This window comes from Alternaria novae-zelandiae (assembly GCF_023758075.1).
Source record: "Alternaria novae-zelandiae strain BMP 2774 chromosome Unknown scaffold_14, whole genome shotgun sequence".
Lineage (NCBI taxonomy): Eukaryota > Fungi > Ascomycota > Dothideomycetes > Pleosporales > Pleosporaceae > Alternaria > Alternaria novae-zelandiae.
In genome coordinates, this window is record NW_026056974.1 from 688,761 (window position 1) to 708,913 (window position 20,153).

Genomic DNA, 20,153 nt, shown 5'->3' on the forward strand with positions numbered 1-20,153 from the left:
TCGCATATTTTCATCGTCCTCGATCTTCTCCCGTTTCCATTCGGCTGCTTCCTATTCGTTTGCGTTCGCGGAAGAGTCTGGGTGAAGTCGCTGGGATCGACCGCACAGCTTTGGTGGATACGCCCGCGAGATAAGCCGAAAGTATGCTGAGGGTTGAACGCGCTGATATCTGCACGTCGACTCTCGACATGGCGTCTCTTGACACGCCGTCTCTTGACACGCCGTCTCTAATGTCAGGGGATGAGACCAGCTTCCGACCCAGCATGCTCTACAGCGTCCTGCCCACCGTCGTATCGAACCATCTTCCGACGATACCCTCGCTCCGACAATCTCTCAACGACGTACGAAACCGCGGATCACATAGTAAATCAGCCTCTATCGACGAACTACCACAGCCCGAGACTCCTCCTCCAGGCTATTCGTCGATACCCCCGAGTGGTGCCGTCACACCACATAGACTGTCAGTTGCGTTGGGCGAGGCAGACGTCGAGTTCGTGGACGATGGACTGGACAGACCTGGCTCTTCAGGAAGCGCACGTTCACAGCCACATGGTGCTCACGAGGGCGGCTGTGGCATCAGATGGAAGTATGCTACTTTAGGTATGGAATGTCCCTCGCGAATGTGGGCACTGCATGCTCATACCCTACAGGAACAAGCCTCATGGCTCAAGCATCTCGAGAATCAAGCGAAACGATAAATAGCCCCGACGAGACATCCGCGACGCTGACTCGACAGCTCTATATACACGGCATAACATATCTTCTTCGGGGGCTACCAGCGAAGCTCACCCCAGAAGAGACGTTGAGCATACAAGCGGCTCTTCCACACGACGTGGTCGACACAACGAACGACGTAAGCGCACGCGCGTTACTCCCAGTCTCGCAACGCAGCCCTAGTACTCAGAGAGCGCCTCCACGAAACCCCACGATCCTGCACCGTCTGACTGCCACCCTCGTCCTCCAGTCCTTCATTCTCATGCAGTTCCTTCTACCATACATCAAGCTGTTCCTATCACACACCTACCAGTTCGAGAGGAAGCATCAGATCACAAAACGGCTCGTCAATACAGGCGTCGCGACTGTCGACGATATCGGACGGAAGACGCTGCGGTTATCACAAACCGTATGCCAGATGAACGACGGGATGGTGGGACAAGCGATCAACGAGATGACCATTTGGTGGGTCAGAGGTGTCACCGGAGGTGTTCAACAAGGTCTCGCAGAGGGATTGCAAGCTATGAGGATAGCGGAGAGCCAGCGGGGTGAGGAGAGTATGGGGCGGATCAACTGAGTAATTGGACTGCATTAGCTATGGCGTTAGGCATCTGCATAACTCGATAGACTGACGAATTAATGATATGCATCGACTGTTCCGTCCGAGCTGCTGGACCCTGATCATGTTCTACACGTGATCAGCCGCTTATCGTTATCGGGCGGACTTCCTAGCGCGTTGTCGACGCACGTCCCTTGGAAAAGTGCAATGGCAAAGTTTCTAGCGGTAACATTCTAACGAGTACACGCCATTCCTTTCTCCCCATTCGCCGTCTTCCTTCAGGCGCACACGCAGAGTACTCTAGTTGCTCATTCTAATCGTTCAATATACTCTCTGTTACGAACGAGTGTGTACCATTACCCGCACATCATGTTCGGCGCAGTGAGAAGATGTCCCGCGACCCTCGCGAGGAATCTTGCCTCAATCTCCACCAGGACCCTCCGCACACCCTTCCCTAATACCTCGAGCGCCTTAAGAATACCATTACAGTCAGCGCGCCTCGGAAACGCCTCGTTCGCTGGTTTCCACAACAGCGCCGCAAAGTGGCAACAGGAGGCTCAGCAGAGCATTGAGGAAGATGGTCCCGTCACAGAGTTCCAGGACCTGGCCACACGCGGCCTTGTTCACCCCAACCTAATCAACACTATCACGAGGCAAATGAAGCTCACGACCATGACGGACGTGCAGTCCAGGACCATCAACGAGGCGCTGAGCGGGGTTGACATGTAAGATCTCCCTTCGATTGTAACTTCAATTCGCTAACATCCGGCAGCATCGCACAAGCAAAGACCGGTACCGGTAAAACACTCGGTTTCCTCATCCCTATCATCCAACGAATTATCGCGAACGACCCCCAGCTCGGCGAGAAGGTCAGAGGATACAAGCGCGCCAGACCAGACGATATCCGCGGCATTGTCATTTCGCCAACCCGTGAACTGGCAGAGCAGATCGCTGTCGAGGCGAAGAAAGTGGTCGCCGGCACGGGCATCATCGTGCAGGTTGCTGTCGGAGGCACGCAGAAGAGGGCTATGCTTCAAAAGACTCAGCGCGAGGGGTGCCATCTCATGATTGCTACTCCCGGACGACTGATGGACATCCTCTCAGACCCTTACTCCGGTATCAAGGCACCAAAGCTCAGAGCATTGGTCATGGACGAGGCGGATCGCCTCATGGACGACGGTTTCCAGAAGGAGATTGAAGAGATCAAGAACTTCCTTCCCGACCCAGCCGAGGTCGAACGCCAGAACCTCATGTTCTCCGCTACTATTCCCCGCGATGTCGTCAACCTAGTTCGCCAGATCATGCGCCCCGGCTTCCACTTCGCCAAGTGCGTCGATGAGAACGAGGAGCCAACACACCAGCGTATCCCGCAAAGACTCGTTCATTTGAACGGTTTCGAGAACGTCATGCCCACACTTTACGATCTGATCCTCCAGTCACAACAAAAGGCACAGGCTGGTGAAACCCGACCCTTCAAGGCTATCGTCTACTTCAACAGCACCGCTGAGGTAACTCTCGCAGCATCAGTCTTCTACAAGCTCAACGGCGGCTTCAAGCGCAACACCCCTCTTTCTGGCACCAGATGCTACGAGATCCACGCCAAGCTCACTCAACAGCAACGTTCAAGGGCTGCAGATGATTTCCGTCTCGCAAAGTCCGGCATTCTCTTCTCCTCGGATGTAACAGCCCGTGGAATGGACTTCCCTGAAGTCACCCACGTTATCCAGATTGGTCTTCCCCGTGAGCGCGACTCCTACATTCATCGTCTCGGTCGTACTGGACGTGCTGGCAAGGAGGGTGAGGGCTGGTTGCTCATCTCTCCCTTTGAGAAGCAAGAAGTCCGCCGTCGTCTCCGCGACCTGCCTCTTGTCGACGCCACTGATATGCTCGAGACTGCCACCGTTGATATGAGCGAACCGGCCGAGCTCCCTGAGAACGTCGCAAAGATTCTCTCTGATACCGTCGAGGCACACAAGAAGGTCTACCCCGACCAACTCGACGCCGCATTCCGTGGTCTGTTCGGAAGCTACCAGTGGTACGGTGACAAGCAGGGTCTGCTAGAAGGTGCGAACCGTCTGGCCGAGTTTGGCTGGGGCATGCCATCCCCACCCCCACCACCTGCTAGCCTCTTCTCCGGAGGCCGCGGACGTGGCGGCGGTGGCCGTGGAGGCTTTGGTGGAGGACGTGGCGGCGGCGGTGGCTTTGGTGGTCGAAGCGGAGGCTTTGGCGGTGACCGCGGCGGCCGCAGTGGAGGTTTCGGAGGTGACCGTGAAGGCCGGAGCGGAGGCTTTGGTGGTGACCGAGGTGGTCGACCTGGAGGCTTTGGTGGTGACCGTGAAGGCCGGAGCGGAGGCTTTGGTGGTGACAGGAGAGGCGGTGGCGGTTTCGGCGGTGACCGCAGAGGAGGAGGTGGTGACAGGAGAGGAGGTGGAGGCTTCGGTGGTGGTGACAGGCGTGGAGGCGGTGGCTTCGGTGGTGACCGACCAAGGAGAGAGGCCCGCGAGTTCTAAACAGCTACCCAGCTGTTGAAAGGAACTCCCGCTCCTTTCTTCCTCCCCGCTACGTCGTCGAGATGTAAGTCTGTCACACCTTCCGTCACGCCTTTTTTCCTTCTCTTTCTTGTACTATATACCTGTATACCCCCCACAGCAAGCTTGGAAACGAGGGATGATGACGGAGACATGTCGTTGTATCGATACACTACTGGTTGCATTGGGCGGCGTTTACAGGATCATGTCCCGCTCCAAAAAGCAGCAGCGCATGTTGTTGTTGTTGTCGCCGCAGCGATCTTTTTGGTTATGGTTGGTAACGAAACGTATAAACAATCTCCATTCATACTTCTGGAGTTGGGTTGTTGATGTAAAGCTAGTTGTAGTTAGTTGGTTTAGGTTGAAGGAAAAGTTTTAGTTATCTGAGAAGAGAGTGTTTTGGGTTGATGGATATGTGATGGAGGTGATCTGTGTATGTTGTTGATGGTGTTTCTTTTTAAAGGCATGCTGGGTATATGATGGAGGTAGTAGTAACTACTACGTTGAAGATCGGAAGGACTATGCCTTTGGTTTTTCGAATCCAAAGCTACATATGCAACATCTTCTTCGGTCAATCACCCAAACATCCTCCATCCTCTCAGTCTCTATTGTAGTCACAACACTTAAACGCGTCAGCAATGCAAGATGCTCTGCACTGCAAAGTCGGCCCGTAAAACTGTCCACACACCACGACAGACCCCGAGAATCCAAGCTATGAGCTAACAGAATTTCGTGCTTCCTCCCCCCACTAGTTTCCTGTGCATTGGCCAGTGGGACACCGTTCATGAAGTTTTTACTACAGGTTGATTTATTAGATGACATAGAAAACACCGAACGATTGCACCGCGCATGGCCATACAGAATCCAAGCACAATGTGCGACAGGCATGTACATGGCGTGTGCCCACAAAGGTGTGATAACCACTAAGATTACTCCACCTGTGCGGCCACACGCTTTATGCAGACCTTCCGCGCATTGTGTTTGTGATTGAAATCTGTCATGTGTGTTGCTGTCGTTTTTTTGTTATAAGTTTTTGGCTGTGTTTGTACCGCTGTTTGCTGGTAGCAAGCGAGCGAGCAGGGAAAGAAAGCCTAGGTTCGGTTCGAGATGGGGGATGGTTGATCTTTTTGGGATGGGACAGTAAGGTATTAGGAGGTTGGGGGAGGAGTTTTTTTTTTCTGCATTGTATATGGGATGGGATGTAGAGGCGAGTGTTTCACTCACTGTGTGTGAAGGTAGACAGCTCGCTGGTTTGTGATGGAGTGTTCAACGTTTGTGTCTTTCCGTGTACTTGTCAATATGGTAATGCTCGTGAGTAAGTAGAAGTATCCTGATGTACGCATAGTTCAATGTCGGGCACAATACGTATAACCTCCACAATATGCAGAACAACGCTTCGTCTCTTATATAACTCCAAAGAAGGGAAAACAACCACCAACAAGACCAGGAATCGCACTATCAACACTCCGTCACATCAAATCCGACTTCTCCTTCTCCTCATCAACCACCGTTCTAAACTCCTCAAACGCCTTCTTATCCATAGGATACGTATGTTCCGTTGCCGGGTACTCCCTACTCTTGACCTCATTCCTGTACTGTGATATCGCCCGATGCGCCTCCTCCCACACATTCCCATACTGCTTGACAAACTTGGGCAAGAACCGTCCAGGTGGGAAGTTCCCTAACATATCAACCTGTACGAGAACCTGGCCTGAACAGCCATTCCCTGCTCCAATGCCAATAGTAGGAATACGCAGTTCTCTGGTAACCACAGCAGCGACTTCAGCGGGCACGGCCTCGAGGACTACTGCAAAGGCACCGGCTTCCTGAACGGCGAGTGCGTCTTCGAGGAGTTTCAAGGCGGAGTATGTAGATTTGCCTTGGACGCGGAAACCTCCTAGAGCGTTTTGGCGCTGAGGTGTAAGACCGATGTGTGCGAGGACGGGGATGCCAGCAGAAGTTATCTTGGCTATTGTAGGAGCCATCTCCTTGCCGCCTTCCAGTTTGACAGACTTGACGCGGCCGATTTTGATCATGCGGATAGCGGATTCGAGGGCTTGGGCTGGGGAGATTTCGTAGGTTCCCATGGGGAGGTCGCCGACCTGAGGGAGTTTGTTAGTAGGGCTGACGAGTTTTGTATGAGGGACTGGGAACGTACTGTGAATGCGCCTTTTGTTGCGCGCGCAACGGACTTGCAGTGCAGTAGCATCTCTTCCATCAGCACTTCGCTCGTGTCTTCCATGCCTAGTGCTACCATGGCCAGACTGTCTCCGACGAGTATCATGTCCATGCCTGCGTGGTCGGCGACGTGTGCGCTGGGAAAGTCGTGCGCGGTTATCATGGTGATGGGCTCGTTCTTGCGGTATAGACTCTGCAGCGTGTTCAGAGTGACGGGTTTACGCGCATTTGCTGGCGCAGAGCCCAGTGGAGAATGTGAACTCCATCGGATTTGCGCGGAAGGCAGTATGGCTCGAGATATCGGCGACGACGGCGAGTATGCACGTGGTGTTGTCTGGATATGTCGCGAAGACGTTCGCAGCACATTCATGAGGGCACGCGACATGGCGGCAGTGTCGCGGGTGTGGTGGTGGTGGGTATTTTGGGCGGCAGAAAATTTGTCAGAGCCCCTGAGGAGGGTGTGGAGGTTTGTTCGTAAGCCATGGTCCTAGGGCGGGATGGGTGTTGCTTTTAAGCAACATGTGCAGAGAGCTGCGCTGAAGATTGTATACCTAACCTTGGAGTTTTGGAAGAACCGAGGGTCAGCCTGCGCCCAGACGCCAGGGGTCTGGAAGTGCCCTGATTGCTTCGGCGAGTTCATTACTTGGTACACCCCGCCTTTTGATTATGACTATGTGTATTGTAGCGTGTCCGTCCCATCTGCCTTTGTTTCTCTCTGAATTCAGCGTTGTGCTTCGAATTGCAGAGGGCGTCGTTCGGACCGGCGGTGAAGGCCTCAGGCGAGGATCTCGGGGAAGCTGCGGCATTGCTCCTCAGTGATTGGATGTCGGTCCCAGCACCCTCAGTCTCGGTATGCATTGAACTTATACTATCTTCAGCTGTGCGGTCGGCATAAGCTTCGAACAACTTTTGGTTGATATAGACGGATCTGAAGATTTCTTCGTTCCATCTACGCTGAAGTGTCAAGTCAGATTAGGGAAGCGGTAGCCGTCGGGAACCACCCAGTCTGTTTTTGGTCAGAAACGTCCCGCTTCATACACGGCGAGTGTATCTCAGTCTTTCTGCTGTTCTTGTGCATCACCGTAGATCATTTCAGGGCGTTTCGTTGTACTTTGTAGATTCAAGTGCTAGTTATCCATGGATGGCTTTGTGTGGCTCACGATGACGTAGCCTTTGGAGTCATCCTATCTGCACTTGCGATCGACATGTAAGCACCTGGGTAGAGTCAGTGATAGTAGAAGTAGGTATTCATGATGACTGGAGAGCGGTGCTGTTATGAATGCATGAGGCAGAGATACGCAGTCGCGCCGTGGTCTCGGCGATGACTTGCCCGGCGAGACGTGCGCAAGCGTGACATGCCGGTATCGAGCTCGTGATCGCGACTACCGCGACCATCATTCCCGCCTCACTGTTCCTGCCCTTTGACACGTCCGACCCCAAAGACGCGACAACAACACACATTCACCGATCGACATCCTTACCAGGGTTCAAACAACCACAATCTGCCAACAAAGCACACACCACTTGCCAACGAACGCGCCCCTCATCCGCTATCGATAGCCCCGCCGCCTACCTCACGAGAGCTCTCACTGCGAGCTGCGCACTGCCGTATACAACTTGAAGACAAGCGGAAGACTAGGGAAGAGCAGCATCCTTTACAGGTCGCGATATCAGGAACGCCAAAATGAGTTCGCCAAAAAGACGTATTGAGACGGATGTATGTGGAGACCTTCACCCCGGTGGTTGCTGAGCAAAGGACAAGAGCTAACCGAGGCCTCTTTCCAACTATACAGGTCATGAAGTATGTTGCGCATGGTTCCGGCTGTAAGACAGAATGCTAACATGCGAACAGGATGTATGTCGACCAACATACCGCTTCCTTTGCGCCACGCGCCTGGCAACCACATGGCGAACCCTGATAGCTGATACAAGGCAGGCTCATGAGCGACTACGAGGTGACTCTGGTCAACGACAATAGTGAGTAACATAACACCCATTCCTATCGGATACACAGCTAACATCCCGTAGTGTCAGTCCTTCCTACCATCCGAATCCGCATTCGCCGAAACGACGCTGACACACCACAGGCAGGAGTTCTACGTTAGGTTTAAGGGCCCAGTAGAAAGTAAGTTGCGCACGCGCCATGCGCATCATCATGTGCTAATGAAGGACAGCGCCATTCGAGGGTGGACTTTGGAAGATCCATGTCGAGTTGCCCGATCAGTATCCGTATAAGAGCCCTAGCATTGGCTTCGTGAACAGGATATTCCACCCCAATATCGACGAACTGTACGAACTATACCTCTGTTTGGCTACATTGATGAATACCCGCTTACTTGTACAGTTCTGGCTCCGTCTGCCTCGACGTCATTAACCAGACATGGTCACCAATGTACGACATGATCAACATCTTCGAGGTCTTCCTTCCTCAGCTCCTGCGATACCCAAACCCAACCGATCCTCTGAACGGCGAGGCCGCAGCCCTCCTTATGCGCGAACCTAAGAGCTACGAGGCCAAGGTGAAGGGTATGTATACAAGGGTGAGTCGTGTGAGCCAGGCTAATGTACATCTAGAATACGTCCAGAAGTACGCCAACAAGGACACTGCCGAAGACTCCGACAAAGACGATGGCGATGACGACGAGATGAGCTCTGTCGGCAGCTACGAGTCAGGCGATGAAGATGAAGCGGCGGGCAATATGGAAGACATCTGAGGCAACCCTTCTTCGGGTGCTATCAGTCTCCTTTGTATTGTCCACGACCTTTCTTCTTCGCTCTACTTCCATGGCTGGACGTTCACGGCGCTGATCTGGCGCATATAAAGGCTACATTGCTGCATATTCCCCTGGCATGTGGCTGCTTTACGGTTTGGTTCTGGGATTGGATCTCTCTGTTGGCGTTTGTGTCTTGCTTTTGAATTATATAGTAGGCATGTGACTAGGATCATTTCCTTCGTCACTCTTGTGTAGGATTGGTCGGATGACCTCTTCGATCTTATAAGTTAAGGCCGATGTTAGAGGTACTGTATGCTATTCCACTTAACTTTTCCCCTCATCACTCGCCTTTCTCAACTCTAATCTCACTTCTTATTCCGTGTCCTTTTGTCTCAGGACTCTTTGAGTCACCCACCCTACTCATTTGCTACTGCTTCCGTCGTTTCGCGCACATCACATGCCTTTAGTATCGCACTCACCAGCCTTGCCTGTCACATGAACGGCGGTCTACATATGGGCCAATTCCTATATATTGCCACGACCTACTGTTACTCTTTATTGGCCATTACTCTTCCTTCCTACCATATCTCAGGAAATGTATATACCATCTCTGTATCCACCGTCTCCTTACCGCTCCACGCTACCAGCCAACCGACGCTCCTCACAGTGAAGGCGAATCACGTCCCCATCAAGCCCTACCGCTTTCTTCCCCGCTCCTCGTCTTCTTCACCTCGAAACACTTTTCGCCATGCGGGGGTGCAAAGTTCTCGTCGCCCGGCCCGAGCGCGTCCGCGTCCGTTTGTATATAAACACCCAATCGAGCCATCACAACAACACCTCGACGCGAACGACAATTTTTCACAGCGCACAACACATTTACTGGCAACAGCAGCTATATACCAGGTCAGAGTACGGAGTTCCCCTTGCATACCCGGGATCTTCGTGGTTTGGAAGCTGAACTGATAGAGCGATAGGCAAGGTCAAGATGGTGTCTCACAACGAGGCAGCCAGTCGCCACGACAAGCGTGCTAGGGAACGTCCGGCACTCAACGGCAACGCCGGTACTGGTTTCACCAACATCGGGGCTCCAACTAACTCCAGGCGCTCCACTGGGTATCTTGGTCGGAATGGCCGTCATGCTGACAGCAGCCGACGCAATTCGGCTCCGGGCACTGGTCTCCCTACTGTACCTCGCCCGCAGAATGATCGTGGTCTCAACTATCATGGTAACCCAAACGCATCCTGTGGTCTACTGCTACTAGCTGCTAACACCAGTACCGGTGCCGTCCGCAACGAGGTCAGCCCTGAGCCTGACGACAACGCGCTCACTACGCCCACCAACCGTCGCATGACCAAGTCCAGCCCCACTGGTCCGTCTCCCTCGTTCAGTGGCTCGCGCTTGAGGCGCCTCCTTCCCGAGAACCAGCGCCCGCCTGCTCCAATGACGCCTCTTGGCCACGAGCCTCCCGCTGCCATGACCATGTCTGCAAGCCCGATCCGCATGTTCAATCGCCCTAAGGGCAAGGGCAAAACGGTCGAAGAGCAGTATATTCTACCCAGTCCTCCCGACTCCAACATCACGGTCCCCAAGCGAGATAGTTCCAGGAAGCGCTCGAACAAGTGGGCCGTCGACAGCGCTGACGACGATGCCGCCAAGCGCAAGCTCTCAAACCCGAACGCGATCGCTGTCGTCACTGGTCGAAAGATCTACAAACCTCGCCAGAAGCCTGTCTCAGAGCGCCCCATCCTCAGGATGCGCGGCGACAGGGAGCAGAGGTACCTGTGAAGAGCTAATCCAAGGGGAAAGAATGACGGGAGTCTCATCTAGACAAGAGCTGTGTGCTGGATCGTTGTTCGCTGGTTTCCGAGATGCGACGCGATCGATCCACAGTAAGTTTTTCTTCCTTGCATGTCTTTCTTCAGTGTTCTGCCAGTCATTTTTCTACGCATGCGCTTTTCTTCGCTTTTTTCAGTTCTATTCTGGGAGGTGAGCGGGAGTCGGTTGTATGTGCTGGTTATGACAATGGTGGGATATGGATCAGTTCTGTTGCTTGTGAGTTGCGCTTCTCTTCGGTCAAACGGACGGACATGGGGATGTTGATGACGGATTACGGGTCTGGATCTGGGTTTCGTGCTTGGATCCCTTACGACTTTTATGACGGCGTCATGGATGGAGGACTGAGATGGATGATACCCTTTGCCTTTTACTGGAGGAGCACTGGTGGATTTCCTAGGTTCGGATATGAGAGGTTCGGTCATACGTAGGCTACCTTGTGTAGCGATCTGCTTGGGCCGAGGGCTCTGAGCAGTATCAATCGAGACGTGAATCTCAATTTTCTTCATGGATGTGTTGTCGTGAGAGCGCCTTCCTCGCGCGAGTTGCCAAGGCACGAATCCAGACATTGACCTTGCGACTTCCGCCTTCCTCTTTCCTACCTCCTTCACTCATCTCAAAACATCGGTACACAGTATTCCCCAAGAGATGCAAGGCCGACAGCAAGGCTCAAGCGTCGCTCCTATCACCACGGCTGTGCCGTGCACTCAATTCACGATTCGGCGGATGAACCACGCCCAACACCTCCATGCCGTACCCCCACACGTCCTTCGATAGGCAATAACGCCTATCAGATGCAACAACCACTGTTATACCCGGTGTGGTGAGTGTGCCTCAGTGCGCAGGCAGAGAGGCAGGGTCATTACCCCGCCTGCCCTGCATGCAGATGTCCAAGATGGTGACTGCCATTAACCGCTGGTTGGTAGAGTCGTGCATGCTCAATAAAGCCATCAGTTCACCGGTCAACATGCACTTGCGGAGTGGTTCTGTCGGTTTCTCTCTCTTTCTGCAGCTCCTGGTCAACTTAACATACCTAAGCCTTTCTTTTCGTTGCGCTCAAACATATACATTTACAGAAAATTTGAAAACGACATACCGCCTATATCTTTCAATACAGTATGGATCCAGCAAGTCTCACTATTGGAATCTTCGGCTTATCAACTGTACTACTCGCGACAGTCAGGAAGCTCAAGGAGACAGTCCAGGACGTTTGGTACGCTAAGGACGACCTTACTCATGTTCAGGATGAGATGGATCTCTTCGCAGGAACATGCGACGACTTTTTGGATATGTGCGATGAAGATCCATCGATTTCGGAACACACCACGAAGTTGAAGCTACAATTGACATCTTGGACCATAAAGACCATACAAGGCTTCGAAACTTTACTTGGCAAGGTGCAGCCAGTCGCCAGGGACCCTCGAGATAATTATAACATCGTCGAAGTTGTGACTGCTCATGTCGTATGGCTCAGGAGTAAGGGTACGCTAAGATACCTTTGTGCTTCCCTCGTCGTGGCAAGACAGAGCATGGTTTGCTTCACAAATATCCGCTTCATCGAGAAGCTAAACAGAGAACTGGCTTATCTCAAGTCGATACTATCTTTGACCGAGACCGAAAGACGACGCATCGAGGTCGGATTCAATATGACGGTAGAGAAGCGCATTGCAATAACTCAAGAGAAGATGTAGGTCGCATGATCCCACTAACGAAGAATTCACTGACACACTTAGTCGCAAACGCCGCAAACAGCGAAGCAAAATCAAAGCAGACTTAAACGAAGCAATCCAGGAAGCTACAGCGCATGAAAAGAACATTAAAGATCCAGAATTCATCCCGCAAACGAAACCACTACGACAATTTCGATACTCGGTCACCCAATACAGCAATGATGTCGTTGATCAAGAGAGGATAGACCGAAGAGCTCGTCGCTCGGACCGGAGTAATTCGTCAATCACGTTCCAGTCAACTGCTACCACGCCTACGCAGTCTACACAGTCTTCGCACCATCAGGCGTCAGCACCAGAATCCCCTCCCACGTCGCCTGAACCTGCAGAAGAAGACCCACGCATAAAAGAGTATGAGGAAGTAATAGACATGGTACTGGAACAATGTCGCAGATGGAAAGAAATGCACAAAGATGTTGGAGCTCACATCATCTCAATTCCACCTACCCCCACAGAGGCAGCGTCGCAAACAAGTCTGGTTGTTCCACCTATCGTACCTCCACCTCCCCCGAGACCTGAAAGAAAGATAAGAAGAGGACGGGCGTCTTCTTGTCCACAGCCAAATCGAACACGGCTAAGCAGTCAAAGTCCAATGCCACATAGACGCGCTCCAGTCGAACGAGATGTCAATACTGCGGAGGATGCCAACACAAGAACCTTCATCGATCCGGTCATACCTGAGGAGGCTGAAGACGCCTCACAGGATGTAACTTCTGAAGAGGAAGACCCGACAGAAGAGCAAACTAGAAACGCGGGACTGAGTATATGGCAAGCTACTGGTGCGTTTGAGGGTAATATGCTAAGGGGTCTGTCTAGCTGGCGACAGAGGAGTCGATCGCCTCAGGATTTCTGATAGGAGACTGCAGATACACTGCATGCGTGTTTGCAAATATACGATCTTGTCGGCTCGAAAGACGATTGAATCGAGGCGGATTGGAAGACGGAGTCATGAATGTACAACACGAAGAGGTTTTCAGTCAAGATGTATGCAATGATGTATCCAATTCTTCATGTCCAGACTAATCCGGATGATCCATTGTTGACCCTATGACCCGTTCTTGAAGCTTCTAATACACCAGCAACGTCCACGAATTCATATCCCTATCCTTCTAGCGAGACCAACTCGAACCCAAAGAGGGTGAGTCGAGGTCTCAAACCGAAAGGACTGAAACGTGAATATCGAGCCAGATGCCGAGCGACTAGCAGTCTACAAGAAAAGCCGTAATGCCAACAAGAGAAGAAGAGGTGTAACCAAGAAGGTAAGGAAAGGAAAGAATCCGACCGCCGTCCGCATGCTCAAAACAGAGAAGGAAGAAACGCCCATACCCAATGCCCAATAACAATGCAAGTCCCCAATCAACCCATATCCAAAAGAAAACACCCCAATGCACCACCCAACCCTATGTTCTCTCAATCCAGAAGCATCAAAACAATTTCCCCCTTACCCAAACTCAACTCAGTGCACACTCGCCCTCCACCCCTCCAGCGCATTAAAACTAACATCCCCCTCCATACTCTCCTCGCCAAACCCTTCCCAAGGAAGTTCATGCGTCTCATCCCCACTCTCCTCCGCCCCATGATCCTGTTGCGCCGCACTACGCCTCAGCTCCACACTCTCATCCTCATCCTCATCGACAAAGCTGCGAATCGTAACCTTCTTCGCCTTCTTCTTCTCAGGCACAGGCACCGATTTCTCCGTGTTTCCATCCTGTTGTTCTTGCTCTTGTTCAGACTGTTGAACAAGAACCTCTTGTGTGAGGTCGTCGAATTCCGCTTCGGTGAGCTCATCCGCTTTTTGGCCTTCGAGCACGTCGTGGAGGCGGTAGATCTGCATGTCGAGCCACTCCAAACGACGATGCAGGTCTTGGATCGAGGCGTTGAGGGCGTCGCGGCGGCGCTTACCCAAGCTGGGGTCGTGTTGCTCGAGGAGGGCGCCCTGGACGGCGAGTTCGGCCCAGAGGTGGACGCGCTCGTCTTTTAGGCCTTTGACGACGAGGGCGAGGGCTTCGCGGGGGGATTGTGCTGGGCGGAGGGTGGCGTCGGGTTCGTCGGCTGTGCGCGTGGATACAGAGACGAGTTTGGGGACGCGGAGGGGGCCGGTGGCGGTGGTGTAGCCTTCGCGGCGGCAGACGGTGCAGTTGTCGTTGTCGTGGTCTTTGGTGATGGGTTTGCGGGAGGTGGTGGTTTGGTTCGTGGTGCTGAGCTTGATGTCGGGGAGGATGAAGGCGGATGTCATTTCGGTAGGAGCGCTGCGGCGTCTGCGGCTGGTGTTGCTGAGCATGGACGCGTCAATGGCTGACTGCTTTGTTTGCGTGGCTTCGGCGTCGGCGTCCAAGTTCGACAAGTTGCCAGTGTCTTCTTCGAAATGAGTGTTGGTGGTGCGCTGAGTGGTGTCCTTGAGTGACGATTTGCGCACAAGGGAGGGTCGCCGTTCGCTCTTAGCAGAAGCGACTGACCTGACGGTGTCTTCGCGAGTTTGGCGCTGCGATCGAACGGTATCCTCGCGGACTGGCTCTTCAGTTCTAGCAGATGAAGCACCATGGCGCTCCGCAGCTCGCTGTTCTTCCAGAGATCGTCGAAGCCTAGCAATCTCTTCTTGAGGGAAGAAGCTCAGCTCTGTCAGACTTAGGTCAGCAGGAGGCTGAACAGTCGTGGTCTGTCTCGTTAGAGTGGGGTTTCGTGAGATGCGAAGAGTTGCGCGAGGCGCAAGAGACAGATCGGTCGTCGACTCCACATCACTCTCGGCGCGGGCGTGCTTGTCAGCGGGAACAGGTGCCGACACGCTACGGGTTGAAAATCGCGAATGTCCGGTGAACGATTTCCGCGGGCTCTCTTGGTTTGGTACTCCAGCGACCTTGCTGTTGCGGACTTCCTGCTGGACACGGTTCCTGATGCGTGTACGTGTGTCTTCGCGGCGATAGCTAGGCTTGCGTTGCATAGTGTCTTCGAATATGTGCTGGGTATCCCTAGTTCTCGAAACAGGGTCGGTGGTATCGTCAAAGTGCTGCTCGATGTCCCTAGCCTTTCGAGCATTCTCACGCTGGCGAATCTTTCGCTGCAACTCTGCCTCCTTCCTGGCCCACTCCTCGTTCTCCTCATCTTGCTGGGCTTGCAATTCGCGAAGCTCGTTTCGAAGGTTCTCATTGTCCAGACGCATGGCTTCATTGGTACGTTCCTGTGTCATATCCTCAAAGTGTCGAATGGTGTCGTCGCGTCGGCCAACCTGAGCTCGCAAGGAAGCTTCTTGTCGAGACCAGCGCTGAGCCTCCTCTTCACGCTTCGCCTTGAATTCTGCCAATTGAGCCTTGAGCGACTCGTGGTCGGACTTCAAACGGGCATACTCAGCATGCTCTTGACGCGCCTTGCGCAGTTCCATATCCCTACGAGTCAACTGCTGGGTGTTCTCGTCCTGTTGAGCGCGTACGCGAGCCAACTCGGCATGTAGGTTGGCGTTCTCCCTCTGGGTAGCATTCGCGGCTTGGTCGAACTGCTGACGAAGCTGAGTTGTCTCCTCGCGGTGGTGTGACTGGTCTTGTTCGAGTTGTTCGCGAAGGTTGTCAATCTCCTGGCGGAGCTGCTCGTTCTCGTGGCTCAGAGCGTTCTTCTCGGTCTTGAGTTCTTCGCAGGTCTGGAATGCGACACCAAGCTGGTTCGCCATGTTGTCGCGCTCGGTGCTTAAGCGTTTCTTCTCGATTTCAAGTACGGCGAATTTGCGGTCGGCACGATCAAGCTTGGTTCGGAGGGTTTGTACTGTCGCGTCAAGACCTAGCCATTGTCAGTAAAGTCATACATCTTCATGTTCTGCAACAACTTACGCGTCTTTTCAACCTTCCAGCCGCTCTTTCCGCCAGCATCAGAGTCCTGCGCGCTGTCGCTTCGTCGCAACTTCTCTTGAGCTTGCGTAGTCGCTCTCAGCTCAATCAGCTCCAGTTCCTGCTCGTCTATCTTCTTGTCCTTCTCCTCACGCTCACGCTCCATGTCTGCAATCTTCTCCTGTAGCTGCTGGAGGGCAGCGAAGATGGCCTTCTCTTCGTCGGGTATCGGCGCACCATCGATTGGGATATGCGATGGGCGGCGACCGCCGTATGGAGGAGCAGCGAAGCGTGATCTTGAGGGTGCGGTCTTGGAAAAGACTGGTGTGCCATCGTCGAAGACGCCAGAGACAAGCTCGGTGAGGTTGGGGATGTCGGGCAAAATAAAAGACTGCGCAGTCGCATTCTGTGCTGTGGTCGGCCTGGAGCGAGATGTAGCTTTTGATTGCGGCTGGTCGACGTTGCCGTCAGTTTGGAGGGAGGTCTGTCGGCTCCTGTTACCCCAGCGCGTGTTCTTGGCCGAGTCCATGGTCAGTGTTGGTGGTCGGTGCTCCATAAACGATGACTCGTCTTCCGAAAGCTTCGCGTGCAGCTGTGCAAGTGAAGTGCGCTTGCGGTCTTCCTTTGTAGATAGGGCGGGGGAGTTGCGCTTGCTTGCAGGACGCGGCGATGCAGTATCGAGATCGTTGCGTGAGGCGCGTCGGATCGCCGCGTCGCGTCGAAGGCTACCAGTCTCTGCCTGGTATGACTTGCGCGACCGGTTGGTGGGGGGCGTGATGTCGTAAAGGCTGTTGAACTGAGAGCTCATCTTGCTGGGAGTACCGCGGTTGCTGCGGTTACCTCGCGCCTGCTCGACGGCCATGCTCTCCTCGTCTGATATGCTGTGGTCAAAGTCGCCGAACTCCTTGTTTACCATGGATGTATCCGGCTGGATCTGCTGGGAGCGGAACGGTGCCCAAGTGTTCATCTTCTTGGCTGTTGACCGAATGTGCGGGTATGCTGGGAGTGTGTTGGTATCTTCGCCAATGTTGTGTTGTGTGGACATGAGAATGTCCGGGTCGTCAAAGAATTGAGACGTGTTGGTGCCGAAGCCCGAGCGCTGAGTGGGATTCGAGTCACTCGGTGGTGGTGATGGCGAGGTGATATTCCTGGGGCTGTGGCTGAGGCTGCGTGATAGTTCTCGAATAGCGCGCGCTTTCCCGTCACTTGTGGGAGGAGACGACTGCATGTCGAAATTGTGAGGCTGCGGCGGGCAGCTTGTGGAAGGTCGCGTCGCGTGGTAAACACGTGAATAGGGTATGAGAAAGATAGTTCGTAAAGGCTACTGAAGTTATATCATTACCTCCAAGAATAATTCCAGCCCAAGTATGATGGGGTGTCTTGGGGCGCGTTGTAGTGGAAAGTGCGATGAGTGTTGAAGACGAAGCGGGTCAGCGTGTTTACTCCAAAACAAAGCTAACGAACCCAGGCCCCACCCAGCCACCGACGCCCGTCATAACGTGCGCGGCGCGTGGAACAACTCGAATTGAAAGGCACTGCACCCAACTGCGAGGTTCAGAAGTTCAGTTATGATGATTTTGTTGCTTCGTGTCAATGCTATAGAGGTATCATAAATCAGATCTGTCACAACCATACTCCGTCCCCAAACATCCGCTACATGCCATCCCATGCAACACTTCGACCTGCGCAAAGTCGATTCCATCTCCACAGAACACCCACAACCATCATGTGTGCCAGCAGAAGTATCACAGAGCGCCCTAACCCACCCAAGTCGACTGGTCTCCCCCTGATGGATATACCCGCATGCAAAAAGTCGAGTGATGCTATGCACAACAACGGGTACAGGACGCGTGGATCCGCCGTAAACGGCTGACAAGGCGACAGCAAACTATAAGCCTTTGCGCAGAACAGCAAAGTTTTGGTAGTGCTAATGGCAGCGGGATTCCTTGACAGTCTGTACAGTCTTGATGATGCACTCGCAGGCGGTGGTGGAGGGAGCATGAGACGCTGCGGTGATGGCGTTCTCCCTCCGGAAGGCGGCGGCGGGAACTCTAATTTCCTCCTTAGGATCACCGCCCCATCCTCAGATGACTGCCTCCTCATCGGCTGCGGACGTGGCGGACTAGGCGAGCGGTCCATGACAGTTGCGCTGAGATGCGATCGACCTGGACGTGTGTAGTTGATCGAAGTACGCTTTTTGTTGCCTTGGTTGGGTGACGGACTGGGCGTGTCGGCTCGCGATATGCGAGGACTGAACTCGTCTAGACCCGATGGGCCTGCATATGCGTTGTACTCGTCGAATACCAGTGGTGATTTCAGGACGTTCAGGATTTCCTCTGCACCTGGGCGTTCATCGGGGTTGATGGCAAGGAGCGTCTTCAACGATCTGTATAGCTTTTCAGGCAAATCTGAGCGGACCCGCTGTTCGTCGTCGATACCAGCCCAAGTCGAGATCTCCGCCCTCAGCTGATCTAGGTCCTCGTTGTCCTCGTCGATACCGTCCGCGTTTCGGTATGGCAGTCGTGCAAAACACATGAAGTAGACGATCATGCCGAGCGAGAAGATGTCAGACTTGGTTGTGAAGTTGCCAAAAGCACCTCCAGGTCGCTCTTGACGTAGCACTTCGGGGGCGCAGTATGAGATGGTTCCAGTTGCTCCTGTCGAATTTCTCGCTGTATTCGCTGATTGCACTTCTCCGAAATCGCTGACCAGGACCTTGATCTTGCGGCCAGTACGATGGAGCAAGCAGTTGCTAGGCTTCAGGTCTCGATGTATGTAGCCGTTGGCATGAAGGTGACTCAAGCCGGATGTGATGTCCTTGAAGAAAGATATGATCTCTTCAAAGTGCATGCGACGCGGTCCATGCACGTCCTCTGGGTCTTCCAGCTGGCCCTTGGACCTCCTCCTAAGCCGCTCTTTCATCTGCTCCTTGGTAACAGACGTCTTCATAGAGTCTAGAATATAATCGTGGAGATCGCCGGCGTTGCAGTACTGTTGCAGTATGAACGCGCACGGTACACTTGGGCCAAAGCTGGATATCTGGTAGTCCTCCAGCCATACATGCCGGTATGAAACCAGGTTCTCGTGCGACAGGGTCTGGAGGAGTTGCACTTCAATCAAGACCTTTTCCAGCCATTCGTGATCGTCGCCGACTGGCACGCGCTTGCATGCGAACTTGCCCAGGTGCACGCCGTCCAGGATATGCTGCACCAGCAAGACCACACCCTTGCCTCCTCTGCCCAGCTCCCGCTCTTCTATGAAGAAGTCCTTGAAGTAGTTGGGACTGAAGGCTCTGGCAGATATACCCTGGCTTCTAGCTGGCTGAATCGGTGTGCTTCCCACAAACTCAGAACCTGGTGGGGGGTCGAAGCTACCCATGCGCAAAGGGGCAGGCGCGAGTTGTTTGTGTGGTGATGAGGGCCGCGATCCTTCTGTTGATCCTGGCTGACTCCGGCGCAGCATTTGGAAGTATGCGGGATTGACGAAGCCATTTTCGGTGGGTATGCCAGGCGCAGTATGTTCCTCCGCGTCGCTGTCATGTTCGTCATGGGGTGATGGTTCGCGGTAGGATCGGTGACAGTATGGACATGACGTAGAGCCGATATCAGTCGCGTGGGAGGCATCGCGGAGGGAAAGTTGTTTCGAGCGCTGGTCGTAGACGACAACAGCAGAACCATGACGCCTGTGATGTTCGTTAGCTCTCTGTCATTGTTGTCGCATGGTATATCCTCATAGGAACCTACAGCACAATCTCCCGCGACTCAGCCGGGGCGTAGGGAATCAGCGACATGTTTTGGTGCGCCTTGCGCCTGTCGGCCCTGTCGTATGGGTGTCGGTTTGGGAAGGGCGCGCACCGTCTTTGACAGCAGTCTGCAGCGTGTCGCCCACGTAAACAACCGAGCTGACGTAACTGCCTTCAATATGGAAAATGTGATATGTGCGGTCGTACCACCTCGTGCGGTGCGGGGAAGCTACAAAGGCGCGGTATAGGCAGGGACCTTAGTCGATAGCCCACAGCGGATAGCAGAAGGGGTAGCGAACGGCCTCGCGACTGTCTTGTAGAAGTGGCATGACCGTGTTCATCAGG

General features: G+C 53.5%; 7 protein-coding genes across 7 annotated transcripts; 4 read left to right on the plus strand and 3 right to left on the minus strand.

Moving 5' to 3' along the window:
* Positions 1-263: 263 nt before the first annotated feature.
* On the plus strand, positions 264-1,291 carry J4E88_007087 (uncharacterized protein; the record flags this gene model as incomplete). Its single annotated transcript, XM_049400708.1, has 2 exons — positions 264-600; positions 651-1,291. The coding sequence occupies 2 exons, from the start codon at positions 264-266 to the stop codon at positions 1,289-1,291; spliced, it is 978 nt and encodes a 325-aa protein (XP_049253656.1).
* A 351-nt stretch (positions 1,292-1,642) lies between these two features.
* Positions 1,643-3,783, plus strand: J4E88_007088 (uncharacterized protein; the record flags this gene model as incomplete). The annotated part of the gene is made up of 2 exons (XM_049400709.1): positions 1,643-1,998; positions 2,046-3,783. 2 exons carry the CDS (start codon positions 1,643-1,645, stop codon positions 3,781-3,783), a joined length of 2,094 nt encoding a protein of 697 aa, XP_049253657.1.
* Positions 3,784-5,270: 1,487 nt separating this feature from the next.
* Positions 5,271-6,364, minus strand: J4E88_007089 (uncharacterized protein; the record flags this gene model as incomplete). Its single annotated transcript, XM_049400710.1, has 2 exons — positions 5,271-5,903; positions 5,960-6,364. The coding sequence occupies 2 exons, from the start codon at positions 6,362-6,364 to the stop codon at positions 5,271-5,273; spliced, it is 1,038 nt and encodes a 345-aa protein (XP_049253658.1).
* Positions 6,365-7,919: 1,555 nt separating this feature from the next.
* On the plus strand, positions 7,920-8,693 carry UBC8 (Ubiquitin-conjugating enzyme E2 8; the record flags this gene model as incomplete). Its single annotated transcript, XM_049400711.1, has 5 exons — positions 7,920-7,934; positions 8,008-8,104; positions 8,154-8,268; positions 8,324-8,505; positions 8,554-8,693. 5 exons carry the CDS (start codon positions 7,920-7,922, stop codon positions 8,691-8,693), a joined length of 549 nt encoding a protein of 182 aa, XP_049253659.1.
* Positions 8,694-9,678: 985 nt separating this feature from the next.
* On the plus strand, positions 9,679-10,479 carry J4E88_007091 (uncharacterized protein; the record flags this gene model as incomplete). Its single annotated transcript, XM_049400712.1, has 1 exon — positions 9,679-10,479. The coding sequence occupies one exon, from the start codon at positions 9,679-9,681 to the stop codon at positions 10,477-10,479; it is 801 nt and encodes a 266-aa protein (XP_049253660.1).
* A 3,231-nt stretch (positions 10,480-13,710) lies between these two features.
* Positions 13,711-17,294, minus strand: J4E88_007092 (uncharacterized protein; the record flags this gene model as incomplete). The annotated part of the gene is made up of 2 exons (XM_049400713.1): positions 13,711-16,019; positions 16,070-17,294. The coding sequence occupies 2 exons, from the start codon at positions 17,292-17,294 to the stop codon at positions 13,711-13,713; spliced, it is 3,534 nt and encodes a 1,177-aa protein (XP_049253661.1).
* A 425-nt stretch (positions 17,295-17,719) lies between these two features.
* Positions 17,720-19,856, minus strand: J4E88_007093 (uncharacterized protein; the record flags this gene model as incomplete). Its single annotated transcript, XM_049400714.1, has 2 exons — positions 17,720-19,748; positions 19,810-19,856. 2 exons carry the CDS (start codon positions 19,854-19,856, stop codon positions 17,720-17,722), a joined length of 2,076 nt encoding a protein of 691 aa, XP_049253662.1.
* Between the last annotated feature and the right edge of the window lie 297 nt (positions 19,857-20,153).